The 18,796-nt window shown below is 52.4% G+C and overlaps 1 protein-coding gene across 1 annotated transcript; it reads right to left on the bottom strand.

The window, feature by feature from the left end:
• Positions 1-1,487: 1,487 nt before the first annotated feature.
• MIND_00926900 (uncharacterized protein) lies at positions 1,488-2,252 on the bottom strand (the record flags this gene model as incomplete). Its single annotated transcript, XM_037365897.1, has 3 exons — positions 1,488-1,838; positions 1,887-1,932; positions 1,990-2,252. 3 exons carry the CDS (start codon positions 2,250-2,252, stop codon positions 1,488-1,490), a joined length of 660 nt encoding a protein of 219 aa, XP_037217309.1.
• Between the last annotated feature and the right edge of the window lie 16,544 nt (positions 2,253-18,796).

Below are 18,796 nucleotides of genomic sequence, written 5' to 3'. Positions count from 1 at the left end.
CTGGCGACAATCCGCGAAAACTCTCTGCCGCCTCTAGTCGACCCCCCAGCCACACCCACATCATATCTCTGAGATCTCCACGACGCCCAGCTCGTTCGACTCCTTGCCCGCCCGCCGCCCCGCACATCGCACTGCCGCAGACCCTGTGTCCAGCAAGGAGTCAGTCCACCTCTGACTTGGCGTGGACTCGGACCTGGACAACGCGTCTACACTTGACCGCCCCACCGAGGATATATTATCATTGGGTGCGTAACTTACATCTCGAATTTTGCTTTATTCACAGAAAAATCCCTTCACAGTCGCCAATTGTGGCGCCCGTTTAACCAGGCAGACTTCAGCTACGACTGGGTCTTTGGACTATCTTCAGTCCGAAAAGGTCATGGCAGACTCGGATGTGAATGCCGAATGAGCTCACGGTCTCCACAAAACATAACAATGTTGGCTGGAACAGCGAGGAGTCGAGGACCTCAAACAGCGCGTGCATTATGTTACATATGTCCCTTCGTCGAACACAAAACAGCGCCGTGGGCATTGGATGCTTGGCTATGAGGTGTGTTTCTCCTTTTTAGAGATTTTCTTTGCTGACTTGTTACAGGACAGCAATGGACATAGCTCTGGGCTCCAATCAATATCACATTACACTCTACCGACCACACTCCTCACGACATTCATCAACACTGCTCGCATACAGTATACCCAAGCGAGCATCTCCCACGTCACTGTCCATTTGACGGACTACTACGGTAGCTGGCCACGGCAGTCCAGGCGCACATTCATGCTACTATCGTGAGTGCTGTCGTGGACAATGCGGTGGGCCTGCAATCGGGCGCTACTACGACTCGAGCGTTGCACTTCCCCTGCCACGCGTCCGAATCTACTTCGTTGGCACCCAGTTCGCTGCAGTGTCACAGTCCCGCCGAGCCGATACTCGATCGCGCTGCTCCATGGGTATTTTCTGAGCTGAAAGAATGACCCGTAGTCGGCGCTGACGGGCGTGGGCGGATGGATGGAGCGGCAGCAGCGCGAGAAGCAGGAAGATGAAGAAGCGAAGGAGGCGGGAGGCCGCGGCGGGGGCGGACAGCGGAGGAGAAGAAGAAATGAGGGCGGCGAGGGGAAGTAGGCAGGCGAGTGGGAATTAGCTGTGAATCAAAAGGAGGAGGAGCAAGCAGCTCAGCGTAGAGGTGCGGAAGAAGAGAAGAACGTGCAACAGCAACCGGCGGCGTCGGCACCGGGACCGGGACTGGGACCGGGGAGCTGCAGCTAATCCCACCCACATCCTCAAGCAGAAGCGCCGCGCGCACCACTTTAGCTGCTGTTGGGCGGGATCTGGGCACGTGCTGTGCTCTTCCGACTTTGCTCAACGCCCAGGTAGGGATGCCGCCCACGCGCTTAGTTGAACGGAACGGGGTCGCATTTGAACGCGTTATTTATGACTATTGTGGTATATCGTGGATCGAGTAGGAGAACGGTGTCGTGACTGCTTTTCGTTATGGTCCCGCCGTCTTGGGGAGCGTGACTGTGAATGGGAACGAGGTTTGTGTTGAGGGGGGAGACATTGAATGGGAAATATGGGGCTTTGGTTCTTCCTGGTTTCGATTTCCATGCGTTGTGGAGGTCGTCGGGGCCATTGGCCCGTATTCGTCGTCGACTTCTTCAACAGGCCTTCTCTCCTCGGTTCCCGATGTCTCCTTCTCTTTCCGACGTTTCCACATCATCTTTCCTAGACACTTTTCACATAGGACCGTCTTGACGAGCGCGCTTTTGGCTTCTCCCTGCTCCTCATACGAAAAGGGCAGCTCCAGGGTCGTTAATCGTCCACGTTTATGTTTGTGTTCATTCTTGGGATCGTGGTGAGCGCAGCGGCGTGTTGCCACATGTTGACTCACCAGCGCCCAACAGAACCTCTGATTCGGTCCGCCAGCGAAGAGAAAACTAGAGTGTTATTCAGACAAATAGCTGTGATGTAGGGAGTAACTCACATTGCCGGACTTGTAGTGCTTCAAGTCGCAGACTGCGAACTCTCGGAAGAGACTTTCATAGTACTTTTCAGCAAGCTGGTCATCCCACGAAGCGGCTTTGGGTTTGGTCTTGGTCTTCGCGTAGAAATCGATGCGAGGATTTGAGAATCTCGAATTCACTACGGCCAATGGGAAGTTCAGGGAGCGTCGGACGAGGGTATAAGGACATTTCGGCCGTACGCAAGAAATCGAGTCGTGGGCGCCGGAAGCGAGCAAGTCACAAGCTGTGACCATCGACCAGCACCACCTACTCCACGACCTGAACCCAGACGATGCCGCCAAAGAAGCAGCAGCAAGCAAGCTCCTCGAAGGTCAAGGAGGACAAGGTGTGTCCTCACTAAAAACCCTTCCACCACGATCGCTAAACCCTAAACCGCCCGATAGACTTTCGGGATGAAAAATGTGTCTATCTGGCGACCCGCACCTCAACTCAAACTCAACTGGCCGTTCCATAGAAAAACAAATCCTCCAAGGTCAAGCAAGAAGTTGCGCGAATCCACTGGCAGCAGCAGTCGGCGCTGGCCGGTAAATCGAAGGAGACCCTTGCCAAGGAGCGCGAAAAGGAACTGCGGGCGAAAGAGAAATTGCAAGAGGAGAAAAGGAAGAAGGAGGAGGCCGAGCTGTTCAAGCCCGTCCAGGCCGTGCAAAAGATCCCGTTCGGTGTCGATCCCAAGACTGTGCTCTGCGTATATTACAAGGCGGGCCCATTGCAACCTCGGACCTCCGACCAGGGCCGGGCACGTGTCCACACGTGTCGCTGACCTCTCTCGCTCTGCCACATCTCCCGCCGCAAGCAAGACCTGCCGCGACATTTACGCTGCCGTGCCCGGCAAGGTGGCCCCGGCGGGACACAGCAGACTTGTCCTTGTCAGCAAATGAGTCGCCGCTGCTCGCGCTTTGGCTGGCCTGGTCCAACTAGGCTTCTGGAGACGCGTTGTTGGTGCTTGTGCGGCGGAGGACAAAGGTGAGTCGGCATCTTAATCCTCTCGTTGTCTTGCTGACTAGTTGTGTTGGCCAGTTCTGCCGCGGTCAAAGGACACGGAAGTTGGCACTGACGGGTTATACTTATGAGTCGGGACCGAGGCACTGGTGAGTTTTAATGTTGCCATAGCTTTTCCGTTCTGATAGAGCAAGCGGCGACACCTTCATGAACTGGGTCGTGCCAAGCATTCAACTGCATCGCCAAAAGGCCCGGGCCCGGGGCCTGCAGCCGCTCAAAATCCCTCGAGCATCTCGGCGCTAACACCTGCCGCCCTGCATTCACAACAACCGCGGGCGGAAGTTGGGCGGAAGCTACATAGATGGCAACAACAACAAGGCACCGCCCCGGCAACGAATACACTGGCACAAGGCTGGCGACCTTCTCGCATTTGAAGCAGTGAGCGCGGCCTCGCCAACGCTGCGTACTGGCCTCAACCATCGCCCGGCATAAGCCTACCCCGCCCCAACTCAAACTAATGTGCTGCACAAAGAGACCCACCTGGCCTGGCCACCGGCACTGCCAACATCGAGCGCGGCCACGCCCTGTCTCAGTACAGTAGCGCCACATCATTGTTCAAGACAGCGCTGGGACAATGGCTGCTGCTAGCGCAACGAGGAAAGTTTTAGTCGTCGAACTGTGAGTGGATTCTGAAGCAGAACTTGATGCTCACATTGTCACAGCTTGATATCCAACAGCGACACGGGGTTGAAGACGTGCACTCTCCCAAGTCGTCCATTGAGTATGGCGGACGGGGAAGCAGCAAGGTTCATGGTTGTTGCGGTGGAAGATGGCTGGCAGATAGGTGGTGGAGAGTCCAAATTGCATGTGCAAAGCCTGCTGGTTGCGGGTCAATGTAATGTAATTAGAGGATTGGAGTTGATTAAGTATGCCGACTGATTGCCTTGATAGCTGACTTGTATGCCGGGAAAATATTATCAGCCAAATCAGAGATCCGAGTACTACATTTTCTGAAATTTTTCTGTGGCAGAAGATTACGAATCTTCTGACCCAGAAAATTTCCAGAAGATTCTCAGAAGATTGATGGAAAATTTCAAATTTTCCGTGACAGAAAAATCCTGGGAAAATCTTCAGAAGATCTTCAGAAAATTCCAAATCCGCTCTGTCTGACCGTCGGTTTGAGGATGGTATGCCGTGCTTGGGTTCATCTCTGTTCCCAGCAGCCGATTAAGCTCACGCATGAAGTCGGATACATAGCGGGCGTCTCGGTCTGAGATTATCTTCCGAGGAACCCCGTGATATCGCACAATCCGATCACGTGTCAAGCGTGCGATTCCCTCGCTGTTGATCTTGATGCTCACGGGCTCGATATGGATTCGTTTGGTAAACAAGTCGACCCAGACTTGGATAGCTGTAAAGCCATTACTTTCTGGTAGTGGGCCGATCAAGTCCATTGACACCGTCTCCCATGGTCCATTGGGGAGACTATGGGGTTTCAGGAATCCATGAGTTCGTTGTCTCCATCGAGTCCGTTGGCATGCATCACAGGTTCAGATATACTCCTTGATTTGGTTACCCATTCTGGGCCACCAATATTTTTGTTCAATGAGTTCTTGGGTCCGATATTCTCCTGGATGTCCAACAAGTGGGGTATCGTGATGCAAGCGAATGATCCGTTCACGAAGAGTATCATCTCGAGGCACATAGATCTTATCTCGGTAAAGGATCAGGTCGCCATCTTTTCGCCAATCAGGCAGCGACTTTTCAAGGGCCAATTTGACACTGGTATCTAATCTTCTAGTCGTTTTGATCTGACTAAGAAGATCATCTTCTGGTCCCTCAAAGTGTATGTGAGTCGCCCTGAATATTCTCAATGATCGACGTGTGGGACCATTCAAAGTGGAGGCAAAGGTTGGACCTTCGGCATACGAACTCAAGATGCCAGGTTCTAGTCAGGCTCATCCAGTCTACAATGAGACAGAGCTGACACCCTACCACAAGCCACCACCCCACCGGCGAGAAGGAAGGCCGCCACCGGACATTGTGGATGATCACGAGGAGTGGGAGGTTGAGGAGATTATGAAGAAGCAGAAGCGTGGTTGTGGTTGGCAGTATCTGGTGAAGTGGAAGGGATACCCGCATAGCGAGAATACATGGGAGACGGTGCAAAGGCTTGAGAACTCTCAAGAATTGTTAGACGAGTTCAACCAGAAGAATCCAGTGGTCAAGACCCGTAGTGTGCCTGTCCTTGCCCAGGGTCATTGGGATTACCTTGTCAAACGTTATAAGCCGACACAAGAGAAGCTCCCATATCCATCCCGGAAACTCTTTAATTATCAGACTGGCCATTTTATAGAGGCTGAAGGGGGGGTGGATGATGAACGCGCTTTAATGCCCTCTGTCGACGAGGATGTCGACCTTGAAGGGGGGGTAATGTCAAACCCTGGGTTCAAAAACCCTTTTTCTTCGCCCTTTAAACCTTTTATTTTGGCCCTGGTTGATAAGATAAGACAAGGAGGAGATAAGATGGACGATAAGATGGTGATTGGATCATCAGATGTTGATGCTGATGTTGATTGACAGCGTGGAGTTGGACATGAGGCAAACAGCATGTAAAGGCATGGCTAAAGTATGACGTCATTGCCTCTCGTATTAGGCATGGTAAACACATGGTAGTAGTATATATAAGTAGAGTAGATTTCGTCTTGTACCCCAGTCTTCGAATTCTATCATCTTTACAATATCTTTTCAAGGTGCTTCGTGCTTGCCTTCACTGGCCAACTGGCATCCTCTGATTTGGTGTTGTTTGTGACACAAACACAGTTAAACAACATCCTAAATTCAACTGATATCAATAAGAATATCTGAATCTGTTAGCTGTTTCCTGCAGCTCAAACCCCGAACACAAACCACACAAAATTAGGATTTGATTAGTTGAGTTGAAGGTCCTGGTGATCTCCTTGACTGCTCATTTTCTACGTGTATTACCAGTGAAACGCATGAAATAGAAGCTATGATGAAAGTGGAAACTCCACAAACAACACAAACAACTAAATCAAACTGAGTGAGGTCAGGGCTCCATGCAAAGTATATGCATGCTGCAACCCATAAGAAGAAGAGGAAGATGACAAAGCTGAGTGGGAACCATAGATAGATAGAGAGTGATGATGATGTAAGTGGTGATGATGTCAATGATGATAGTGATGATGTGGGTGATGTGGATGTGGGTGTGGGTGTGGGTGTGGGTGTAGACATGTAAGACCTGCTCACCATATCATAAGAGGAAAGACCAACTCCCTCTAAACACCAACCCAATACGAAACCAAAACCAAAACCAAAGCAACTTCCCAAAAGGGTAGTAGTCACAGTCACCGTCACATCGAATATATTTGTTGTTGTTGATATGTTATTTATTGTTTTTGTTATTGTCGTTGCTGATAGCACTGAAGCCAGCATCAAGAGCATCAAATAATATGCCATATATAGCAATAATGTTCCAGATATGGGTCGCTCCATCAGGTGAGGGCGACGTTCCATATTTGGCAAGATGCGTCTGAGCATAGTCACAGTCTAACCAAGGTTATGCCAAGTTGTTTCTCATAAACAGAGTCGGTGTGGTCACGTGATCACGGAGATGACTAAGCAGGTGGGTTCAAGGGTACCAGACCCGACGACCGAAAGGGGAGGGGTGTATAGGCAAGAACTCGATGAACCGCGCAGCAGTTCTAGCGTGGGAACGGGGTAACAACTCAAGGGCACCTATTCACTCTCGGACCGACGACGTTGACGTTGACGGCGACGGCGACAGCGGCGACGACGTTGACAGGTGTTCTTCAATACAATACCCCAGGGGGGCCGTGATCGTGATCGTATACAGTACTCGCTTAGTCGTTGACGGCTTCCGTTAACCCTGGCCCAAAGCGGCGCGAAAGGGGAGGGAACCCGAAGGGGGGGATTCACTGGTCTACCTACTACATGGGGGCCCTTTATATACCTCAGCCGTTGCTGCGGACAAGCCACTGAGTCACTCGGCGCCGCGTTGCCTAGTCACTCGGCGCCGCGTTGCCTAGCACCCAGATGACTCACTCTTGCTGACTCACTCGGCTCTGGTGACTCACACGGCTATGTGGGTGACGTGTCCAGCCGGCTGCTTATGCGGCTATGCTGACATCTTCCTTCTTGGCCTTTCCCGCCATTTTCACCCCCTCTACAGTGTGCATGCTCTTCATCTCCCCCATTGAAAAATCCTGAGTGTCCTCACTCAGCGCCAATGTTGCATATTTTCCAGATCAGAAAATCCTCTCTTCTTCCAATATTTATCTGGCTTCTCCTCCAAGAACAATGTTGTGCCACATCTCTGTGATTAGGGCCCAGTTTCTTGGATTGTGGCATTTCATTTCTCTTGACCACTCTTCAACTCAACCCCAAATTCAAATTTTCCAGAGTAGAGTCAATCATTTCCACAAGTGTCATGGCTCCCTTGGACTTTTTCTTTCTTATTCCCCTGGGTCTTCTTTATCTTCTTCCCAGAGTTTTGTGCATCTAGAATCTGTTTATCTGCTCGCTCCATAGCTTGCCGTTGCTTCTTGGTCAATAAAGGAACAAATTTCTGGCCTGATGTTGATTGATCATTGCCCTGGAAGCCCCTATTCCATTGATCACGGTAAAAATTCATCAACCATGCCCTTTGGACCATAGCGCCATCATCTGGTACCAGCTGTCCTATCTTGTCTTCAATCTGGCCAATAGTATCCTGGCTTCTGCTGAACTGCTCTGATGATTGGGCCTGTAGTGAGTTCAAGTTATTCTGGAGTTTTCCAAATGCATCACTGATGTCATCTCTAGTTGAGTACTCCAGTTGTTTAGTTGAGTTGACTAGTCCTTCAAGACTAGATTCCATCTGATCTAAATGCAACATCTGTTGCTTAACCTGGTCTTGTAAACTTTGGAGTGCAGTGCCTTCATATTTCTGGACTTCTTGGATTCTATCCATGACCTCCTTCATACCATCAACTTTATCTCTGAGGTGAGAGTGGGAGTCCTCAAGATATCCCAGTGTCTGATTGATATTGTCCTCCATTTGACTTGGTGTATGCTCCATTTTCATCCTTGAGGTCTTGTTAGAGTCCATATCTGCTAGCACAGAATAAAGTCCTTCTTGGAGAAGCCTAGACTGCTCATGCAAGTCTGCATGTAAATCATCTAGCTGTTCAGTCAAATGTCTTGTAGTATCTACATCCTGTGCAAAAACAGACATCTTTTTCAGCTGCTGAACTGGCTTTGCCTGCTGTGGTAGTGGTGTCCTCCAAGCTTCTCTTGACCTAGCTATAGGTAGCCTTGGATGGTTTGTCACATGTTCTAGTTGTGGCATTTGTGACCCTGGTCCTTGCACCACCAGTTTTCCTGAACTCCATTCCACTCTAGACTGATCTGTGAACTTTTCTGGATTCCTGACTTGGTCTAGCCTGGTCACTTGGTTCCTTTTCTGGTCCTCATGTTCTGATGGAGCTTCATCAATATCTTGGCTAGTTTCTGCCTTGAGCTCCTCTGAATCATTATCCTTCATAGATATGGTGCCCATTGCAGCAAGCCTTTCAGCTGTCTTCACCAATTCAGATAATGCAATAGTGTCTTCACGACGTCTCTGGTTTGTTGAAGTTTGTAGACCATTGTCAGGGGAACCCCCGCTTCGGCCTCCTTCGGACCCTCCGAACGCATCCGAGGCGCATCCGACCGGCGCCCCCTCGGACGCTCCGACCCACCCCGACCATCGTCCACGGCCTCCTTCGCCCGCACAATCACCGATCCGTCAAGACCCTCCCAACGATCACCTTGGGACAGAGCCTGCGACGCCGCTCAGGCCTTCTGCGCTCTACGTCGGCAGTTACGGACGACCAGTATATAGTTGGCGCCCTAGCAGGCGGACCCTTAGAGTTTCTTCTCTTTGGATCCTCCCCTGCTAGGTCGGTCCCTCCGTGTATTTCCCGTAGCTTTTATTCACGCTTTGGATCCTCCCCTGCTAGGCTTTCGTCGGAGTCTCCAGGGTTGCCCTTACAGCAGAAGAAACTCTCTACGGGATTAACCGGTCAAGATTGCCAGGTTTGGTGCTGACTCAGGCTCGGAGTACGAGTCCGTACCCCCCTCGTCACCGCCCCTGCCACTTGACCCCTCCTCCTCTGCTCTTGTCGTCTTTACGCCCGCTATGTCTACCGGAGCTGCTCCGGACGCTGACGCGCGCATGGACGCACTTGAGGCGAAACTAGACAACCTCACCAATCTCCTCACCCACCTTGCTTCCCAGGCTTCCGCTGCCGCACCACCTCCGGCAGCTCCCGAACCGCCTTCGGCATCTCCGAATGCCCCCAGGCGGATGCGTTATTTGGTGACATTACTGTCGCCTCAAAACTGGTCTTACGACCAAACCCCCCGTTTGCGTTTAACGGAGATCGCAAACGCGGCCGCGCCTTCCTATCTCGGGTCAAAACCTACGCTCGGCTTGCCCCGGAGGCCTTCGTAGTTAACGGAGAGCCGAGCGAAGAAAAGGCCGTCCGCTACGCCATGTCCTATATGGCGGAGGGACCTGCTCAGCAATGGGCAGAGCGTCATGGGAGCAAAAACCCCTTCCCCTTCCCTCGGTGGAGCCAGTTCCTCTCCGAGTTTCGCCTTCGGTTCGTCGAGGAGAACGAACAGGACCTCGCGCTCGCTAAGTTGGAAAGCGGGTTATCACATGGGAACGCCGGGATGTCTACGGATATACCGACGACTTCGAGGACTTGATGGACCTCGCTGGCTTCAAGACGCGTTGGTTAAGGTAACCAAGTACCGCCACGGACTTGACCCCTTGATCAACAACGGCATCACCTCTTCGAACGACCCCCCAGACCTCCGTGACTATCTAGGCTGGCGCACTCGGGCTTTCCGACAGTATGAAGCCCTGGTGCGGCGAAGCTCATTAAGGGAACGGCTACCCCGCGGACCGCCGGGGAGCTCCGCGCGGCGCCTTCCCCATCACTCGTTCGGCAACTCCGTTCCCCATCCGCCCGGTGGCCGCACCTGCGCCACCCGCGGCCCGCGCCCCCGTCCCGGTACCTCCGGCTCCCGTCCCTATGGAGTTGGATCGTACTAGGGCTCGGGGCCCCCCTCGTCGAGCCTGCTTCAGATGCGGCGACCCCAATCACTTGGCTCGGGACTGTCCGCTCCCCGCCGATGTTCGCCATATGGACATCCTCGACGAGGTGATCCAGCAACTTGGCGATGAGATGCTAGGAGAGCTACTTGCGCGGTTGTCCGACACCGCGGCCTTAGCAGAAGCGCATTCGGAGGCTCCGGCAGAGGATTTTGTCCCCCGCGACGAGTGACTGGTGTGCCCTCGTTCGCGTCCATAAATCGTTTCACTTGTTTGTATGATGAATCAACTCCCTTGCCTTACAACGAGCCTGAAACGAAAGACGCACCTCCTGCCCCCTCCGAAGCCCCCCCTTCGGATACGCCGACTTGCCTGGGAGAAAAAGCTACCTGGCAGTTATACCATCTCTGCCGCTCCTGGCGTTAACTCGCTGCACCTCCCCCTTGAACTTGAGTCCACTGCGAACGCGCTCAAGCTCTCCCTCTCGGGTCTGGTCGACTGCGGAGCCACTTCGGACTTTATCGACACAGAATACGTCAACCGAAAACAACGTGCCAGTCCGAAATCTCTCAGTACCCATACCGGTCTACAATGTCGACGGCACCCCCAATGATGCTGGGTCTATTCGCCAAATCGCGGACCTGGTCCTACGATACAACGGACACTCCGAACGCGTTCAGCTGGCTGTAACCCACCTTGGGAAACAGGACTTGATACTCGGGTACTCCTGGCTCAAAAAGCATAACCCCGAGATCAACTGGGAAACAAAGGAGGTGAAAATGAGCCGCTGCCCCCGAAGCTGCTCCACCTGCCGCGACGAGGAACGGACCGAGCGCTGAGGTTCGCCGCCTCCGACTCCTTAAATCGCGCTTACTTGCGGGCGCCTTCCCCACCGTTTGCGCTATCGATATCGCTGGCCCAGACGATGCCGACGACGAACTCGGGGCTCCTTCGGACCCTCCGGAGCGCTCACCAGACCTTGACGACGACGAGCATCTTGAAGACGGCGACCGCATCTTCTACACCTCCTTTCGCCCAATCGAGGAGATTCGCGCTGGGAGCACCGTGTCCCAACGCCTTGCAGAGGCCTTCGCCCGTAACTCGGCCCCCCCGCCTTCGGAGATTCCGGACTGGGCCAAGGAGTTCCAAGACGTCTTTGACAAGGAGTCCTTCGACACGTTACCAGAGCGGAGGGCTTGGGACCACGCTATCGAACTCGTCCCCGACGCGAAGCCCGCTAATTGCAAGGTGTATCCGATCTCCCCCTTGAACAGCGCGAACTTGACGAGTTCATCGAGGAGGGACTTGCCACAGGCCGTATCCGCCCTTCGAAATCTCCGATGGCTTCCCCCGTCTTCTTCGTTAAGAAAAAGGACGGAGGACTTCGGTTTGTCCAGGACTACCGCGCCCTCAACGCAATGACGATTAAGAACCGGTACCCCCTCCCGTTGATTAATGACCTTATCAACAGGCTTAAGGGCGCCCGTTACTTCACCAAACTCGACGTTCGCTGGGGCTTTAATAACGTCCGGATTAAAGAAGGAGACGAGTGGAAGGCGGCCTTTCGGACCAACCGAGGGTTGTTCGAACCTTTGGTGATGTATTTTGGCCTGACGAACTCCCCCGCGACTTTCCAAACGATGATGAATGACATTTTCCAGGATCTCATTCTCTCAGGAGACGTCATGATCTACCTCGACGATATCCTTATCGCGCATTCGGACCTCCGTAAGCACCGCGAGATCGTCCGCGAAGTCCTTCGGCGACTCCGAATGCACAAGCTGTACCTTCGCAAGGAGAAGTGCGACTTGAGAAATCGTCAATCGAGTACCTGGGGGTTATCATCTCTCACAACCACGTCGAAATGGATCCCGTTAAGGTTGCCGGAGTCTCCGCATGGCCTCCGCCCGAGAACAAGAAGGACGTCCAGCAGTTCCTGGGGTTTGCTAATTTCTACCGCAGGTTCATTCGGGATTTCTCGGCCCTAGCGCAACCCCTCTTCGCGCTCACCAAGAAAGACCAGAAATGGACCTGGGGAGACGCCGAAGCCGCCGCCTTTCAAGCTATCAAAGACGCGGTCGTCTCAGAGCCCGTCTTAGCGATCCCGGACGACTCCCGGCCTTTCCGACTTGAAGCAGACAGCTCAGATTATGCGGCGGGGGCGGTTCTTTCACAACAATCCGCCCCGGACGGGAAGTGGCACCCTGTAGCGTTCTATTCCAAAAGCTTAAATGATGTCCAGCGCAACTACGAGATTCACGACAAGGAGATGCTCGCGATCATCCGCGCACTCGAGGAGTATCGGCATTTCCTCGAGGGCGCCGCGCATCCGGTCGAGATCTGGACTGACCATAAGAATTTGGAGTATTTCCGAAAGGCACAGCACCTTAACCGTCGGCAAGCCCGATGGTCGTTGTACCTTTCCAGGTTTGACTTTACGCTGCACCACGTCCCCAGGTCGCCAGATGGGCCGTCCCGATGCTCTCTCTCGCCCGGCCCGACCACGGTATCTCCGGCGACAACTCGGATGTCACCCTCTTACGCCCCGAACTGTTCCACGTTCGCGCTTGAGGCCGTCACCGTCTCTGGGCCTGGCTCCGAACTTGTCCGCGACATCAAGGAAGCGCTATCCGGTGAGCCTGACCTAGAGGAGCCCGTCGCGCTTGCGGCCCGGCAACTCTTGAAGGTCCGAGGTCAAGTTCGGGGCCCCCGCTCATCACGTTCGGACGAGTGGGCCGTCTCCGGCGACCTCCTGTACTTCCGCGGCAAGGTTGTAGTCCCTAAAGACAAGGACCTAAGGAGGCGCATCATCGAGCTCTGCCACGATACGCGAGTCGCCGGACACGCCGGGCGGTTCAAGACCTTAGAGTTGGTTTCGCGCAACTACTGGTGGCCGCAGATGTCTCGCCATATCGGGACGCTACGTCGCGACCTGCGACTTATGCTGCCGCACGAAGGCCCTCCGAAGGCTTCCGCATGGAGAGCTCCATCCGACCGAAGTCCCGCCCGAGCGTTGGCACACTGTCACTGTAGACTTCATTGTCGAGCTGCCCGAGGCCCATGGGTATGACGCGGTTATGGTAGTGGTCGACGCCCTCGGAAAGCGCCCCCACTTCACTGAGTGCCATACGACAATAGACGCGGTCGGAGCTGCCCGCTTGTACTATCGGAACGTCTGGAGGCACCACGGAACCCCCGAGAAGTACATTTCGGACCGTGGCTCGCAGTTCATCGCTGACTTCACGCGCAACTCTGGCGCTTAATTGGCGTCAAACCGGCTACCTCCACGGCTTACCACCCGCAAACCGACGGACAAACCGAGCGCGTTAACCAAGAGCTCGAGCAGTACATCCGGATCTTCACCAACTACCAACAAGACGACTGGGACGAGCTTATCCCTGCCGCTGAGTTCGCCTATAACAACCACGTTCACTCCTCCACTCAACAGGTACCCTTTATGACGGACACTGGCCGGCTTCCCGAATGGGTTTCGAGCCAGGCGCCCGCTCAGAGTTGGAGTCGGTAAACGAGTTTCGCGATCGGATAGCTAACGGCGTCTCCGAGGCAAAGGCCGCACTCGTTAAAGCCAAAGACGAGTATAAACGGTACTACGATCGGAAACGTTCGGACGCTCCGAAGATTCAAGTTGGTGATAAGGTTTGGTTGGACGCCTCTGACATTAGAACGACTCGGCCCTCCGAGAAGTTCTCCCACAAGCGCCTTGGACCGTTCAAGGTGCTCGCAGAGGTTAGCAAAGGTGCCTACAAGCTAGACCTCCCCCCGCGTTACTCCAAGCTCCACCCCGTCTTCCCCGTTGTTAAGCTCGAGCCCGCTCAGGACGACCCCCTTCGACGGACGACCCGGCTACGACGAACCGCCCCCGAACTAGAGGACGGAGTTCCCGAATGGGAAGTCGAGGAAATCTTGGATGCCAGGATAAGGTATAAGCGTCTTAACTATTTCGTCAGGTGGAAAGGCTACGATGCTTCACACGACTCGTGGGTTCGGTTCGACCCGCGTCTTTGCGCCAGACAAGATTGCGGACTTCTATCGGAGATACCCGGGTAAACCACGGCACATCGCCTCAGCAACCTTCGACTCGCTGCCCTTCCGTATTATGCGTCGGGACGCCGCATTCAAAGGGGGGTGATGTCAGGGGAACCCCCCGCCGGCCTCCTTCGGACCCTCCGAACGCATCCAGGCGCATCCGACCGGCGCCCCCTCGGACGCTCCGACCCACCCCGACCATCGTCCACGGCCTCCTTCGCCCGCACAATCACCGATCCGTCAAGACCCTCCCAACGATCACCTTGGGACAGAGCCTGCGACGCCGCTCAGGCCTTCTGCGCTCTACGTCGGCAGTTACGGACGACCAGTATATAGTTGGCGCCCTAGCAGGCGGACCCTTAGAGTTTCTTCTCTTTGGATCCTCCCCTGCTAGGTCGGTCCCTCCGTGTATTTCCCGTAGCTTTTATTCACGCTTTGGATCCTCCCCTGCTAGGCTTTCGTCGGAGTCTCCAGGGTTGCCCTTACAACCATGCTCTTCCAGAACAATTTGTCCTATCTTCCTATCCAGCACTGCCTGTTGCAATTCTTTTGCTGATCTATGGTCAAATGTTCCCAAGTAATACTTGCATGCTTCCCTATTTGTCAAGATTGAAGGTTCCTGTTGGAGCTTCTCCACCAGAACCATAAACTGTCTTCCAAACCTGATAAGGGGTCCTTCTTTATCAAGTTCAAGTCCTTGATGCTCTGCACATAGTTCCTCCAGACCATGCAATGTTCCAACTTCTCTTGCCTTCAACTCTGGATAGAGGGAATGAATCTCTGCAATAAATGCAGCATATGAATAGGCAGCCCCATATGTCCTAAGTCCTCTCCAGAATAACCTTTTCCTGGTAGGCAGATAACTTGTCAGAAGCTCCTTCTTCTTCTGCTTATCCTTGATGCTGCCAAGTTCGAAAATGCTGACCATATTGTCAAGAAAATCCACCAGATCATCAATCAAATCACTGGTAAACTTTGGGCATTGGTCCTCCCATGACCTTGGAATCCGAAAGGGAGCTACAGCTGAAGAAGCTGGTACTGGAACTGCTGCATTAGATCCAGAGTAGGGTTGCCCTTGTTTCAGACGAGGTATCTGTGAGTTTCCAGCCATAAACACAGAGGCCATATTGCCCTGCATGTTGCCCTGCATGTTGCCCTGCATGTTGCCCTGCATATTATCTTCCATCTGATTGCTGATCATGGCCAGCATTGATGACAGCAATGTTGTTATTGTGGGTGACCCTGCCAGCAGAGTCACATGGTACAAGGTGTGGTGGTCCCAACTCCAGCTTGTCATTGTCTTTCTTCTTGTGGATGAGCCCCTCGGTGGGCTCCAGATGAAACGCATGAAATAGAAGCTATGATGAAAGTGGAAACTCCACAAACAACACAAACAACTAAATCAAACTGAGTGAGGTCAGGGCTCCATGCAAAGTATATGCATGCTGCAACCCATAAGAAGAAGAGGAAGATGACAAAGCTGAGTGGGAACCATAGATAGATAGAGAGTGATGATGATGTAAGTGGTGATGATGTCAATGATGATAGTGATGATGTGGGTGATGTGGATGTGGGTGTGGGTGTGGGTGTGGGTGTAGACATGTAAGACCTGCTCACCATATCATAAGAGGAAAGACCAACTCCCTCTAAACACCAACCCAATACGAAACCAAAACCAAAACCAAAGCAACTTCCCAAAAGGGTAGTAGTCACAGTCACCGTCACATCGAATATATTTGTTGTTGTTGATATGTTATTTATTGTTTTTGTTATTGTCGTTGCTGATAGCACTGAAGCCAGCATCAAGAGCATCAAATAATATGCCATATATAGCAATAATGTTCCAGATATGGGTCGCTCCATCAGGTGAGGGCGACGTTCCATATTTGGCAAGATGCGTCTGAGCATAGTCACAGTCTAACCAAGGTTATGCCAAGTTGTTTCTCATAAACAGAGTCGGTGTGGTCACGTGATCACGGAGATGACTAAGCAGGTGGGTTCAAGGGTACCAGACCCGACGACGAAAGGGGAGGGTGTATAGGCAAGAACTCGATGAACCGCGCAGCAGTTCTAGCGTGGGAACGGGGTAACAACTCAAGGGCACCTATTCACTCTCGGACCGACGGCGTTGACGTTGACGGCGGCGACGGCGACAGCGGCGACGACGTTGACAGGTGTTCTTCAATACAATACCCCGGGGGCCGTGATCGTGATCGTATACAGTACTCGCTTAGTCGTTGACGGCTTCCGTTAACCCTGGCCCAAAGCGGCGCGAAAGGGGAGGGAACCCGAAGGGGGGGATTCACTGGTCTACCTACTACATGGGGGCCCTTTATATACCTCAGCCGTTGCTGCGGACAAGCCACTGAGTCACTCGGCGCCGCGTTGCCTAGTCACTCGGCGCCGCGTTGCCTAGCACCCAGATGACTCACTCTTGCTGACTCACTCGGCTCTGGTGACTCACACGGCTATGTGGGTGACGTGTCCAGCCGGCTGCTTATGCGGCTATGCTGACATCTTCCTTCTTGGCCTTTCCCGCCATTTTCACCCCCTCTACAGTGTGCATGCTCTTCACCAGTCACTCGCTTGTGGGTAGGGATGGGCACGGATAAATCCGTGGATACCGGACCCCTACCTATATCTATATCTGCACAGCTACCTATCCGCAATCCGCGGATACAGATCATCAGGCTTGTCGGTGATTCAGCTTCTGGGGCTTCTTGAAATATTCAAGATTTTGATAATCACACTGGGGGTATCACTTACGGCGTGCCCGGACACGCGGGGCTGTCGCCGAGCCTACCGCGTACCTACCGCATTACCACCAAGTTGTGGTTCTCTTTGTTCACCAACAAAGAAACCCTTTGGTTTTGGGTACATGGTCAAGACGCCGTGGGCCGGCGGTAAGTACACCGTCAGCCACAAGGTCGGCCCGCTTGTTCCTCAACGCCGTTACCTATGCCCCTAGTGTCAGTGAAGATCTCGAACGTCTCCTTAGCACCCATGAGGATGGCACGATATTCTTCCAGTGCGAACATGATGGCGAGTATTTCTTTGTCATAGATTTTGTAATTTTGCTCTGTCTCTGTCAGGCTATATGACAAGAACCCAATGGGACGCCATACACCATTCTGTTCTTGACTAAGAATGGCTCCAATTGCACCTTCAGAAGCATCAGCCTCAAGATGGAATTTTCCATCATCTGTTGGCAGTGCCAGTACTGCATCCTCAGCCATTCGCGACTTCAGTCCATCGAAGGCTTGTTGCTGTTCTGGTCCCCAAGTCCAACTGCCTTTGCCAGTAAGCTTGGTCAAAGGTCGAGCCACTTCGCTGTAGCCCCGAATGAATCGGCGGTAAAAGTTAGTAAACCCTAAGAAAGCTTGCACAAGCTTTACTGTTCTGGGCTGCGGCCATTCCATGATACCTTTGATCTTCACGGGATCCATTTTCATTGAGTTGTGCAAGATAATTACTTCCAGATACTCAATCTCAGTGTGTTCAAATTCACACTTTTCAGGTTTGAGATAGAGTTTGTGTTTCTGGAGAACCTCAAGCACCTGGCAAACAATCTTCCGATGTTCCTCCAGTGAATCCGTAAAGATAAGAATATCATCAAGATAGATGACAACATGTCCTTCATTCATCAGATCACATACACCCAAAACAGTTGAAACAGTCCACGGTTGGTTCGGAAAGCTGCCTTCCACTCGTCTCCCTCTTTGATGCGCACATTATTGTAACCCCAGCGAATGTCAAGCTTTGTGAAGTATCGGGTACCTTGGAGCTTATTGACGAGCTTAGAGATCAAGGACAGAGGATAACGGTTTTTAATCGTCATCTCGTTTAACTTCCGATAATCTTGCACAGGTCAAAGAGAGCCATCTTTTTTTTGACAAAGAAGAAGGCAGATGCCATCGGTGACTTTGATGGTTGGATGTGTCCACTCTTTAGGTTTTCTTCCAGGAAATTGTCAAGCTCTCTTTGTTCATCACGAGACAGAGGATAGATTTTGCAATCTACATCCTTAGAGTCTGGCTTGAGTTCGATCGCATGATCCCATGGACGACGTTCAGGTAGAGAGTCAAATGATTCTTTGGCAAACACTTTGACAAACTCTTGATACTGATTGAGAATCTTTTCCTCGGTCATTCGTTCTTTGTTTCGACCAGCTTCTTCTGCCATTCGCTGTGCTTGGGTCTCTTTTAGTCGGAGATCAACTGCTGGACCAAAGTCCACGAGCAAGATTGACTCTCCTTCTTCCGGATCAGGGTCGGCTTGGAACTCTTCATCACAAGCATTGCATTCCACAGGCCAACTCCACACTGTCAATCAACATCAGCATCAACATCTGATGATCCAATCACCATATTATCGTCCATCGTATCTCCTCCTTGTCTTATCTTATCAACCAGGGCTAAAATAAAAGGTTTAAAGGGTGAAGAAAAAAAAGGTTTTTTCACCCAGGGTTTGACAGATTCTATTAAAACAAAAAAGCAGTAATCTGGCCAAATTGAAGTACAGTATTCATTTCCATAGATGTCACTGTTGTCACAGTTACACAATTCCGTCCTTTTTCCATGTGGCTTATATCTTAAGTTGTAAGTTCAAGTTATCAGGTCCAACCCAGCAGGTTGGACCCCATAGTTAGGGCTCGGCGCCGTACCG

Source organism: Mycena indigotica, assembly GCF_014461135.1.
Source record: "Mycena indigotica strain 171206Taipei chromosome Unknown Mind.scaff0008, whole genome shotgun sequence".
Lineage (NCBI taxonomy): Eukaryota > Fungi > Basidiomycota > Agaricomycetes > Agaricales > Mycenaceae > Mycena > Mycena indigotica.
This window is presented reverse-complemented; position numbering and strand designations above follow the sequence as displayed.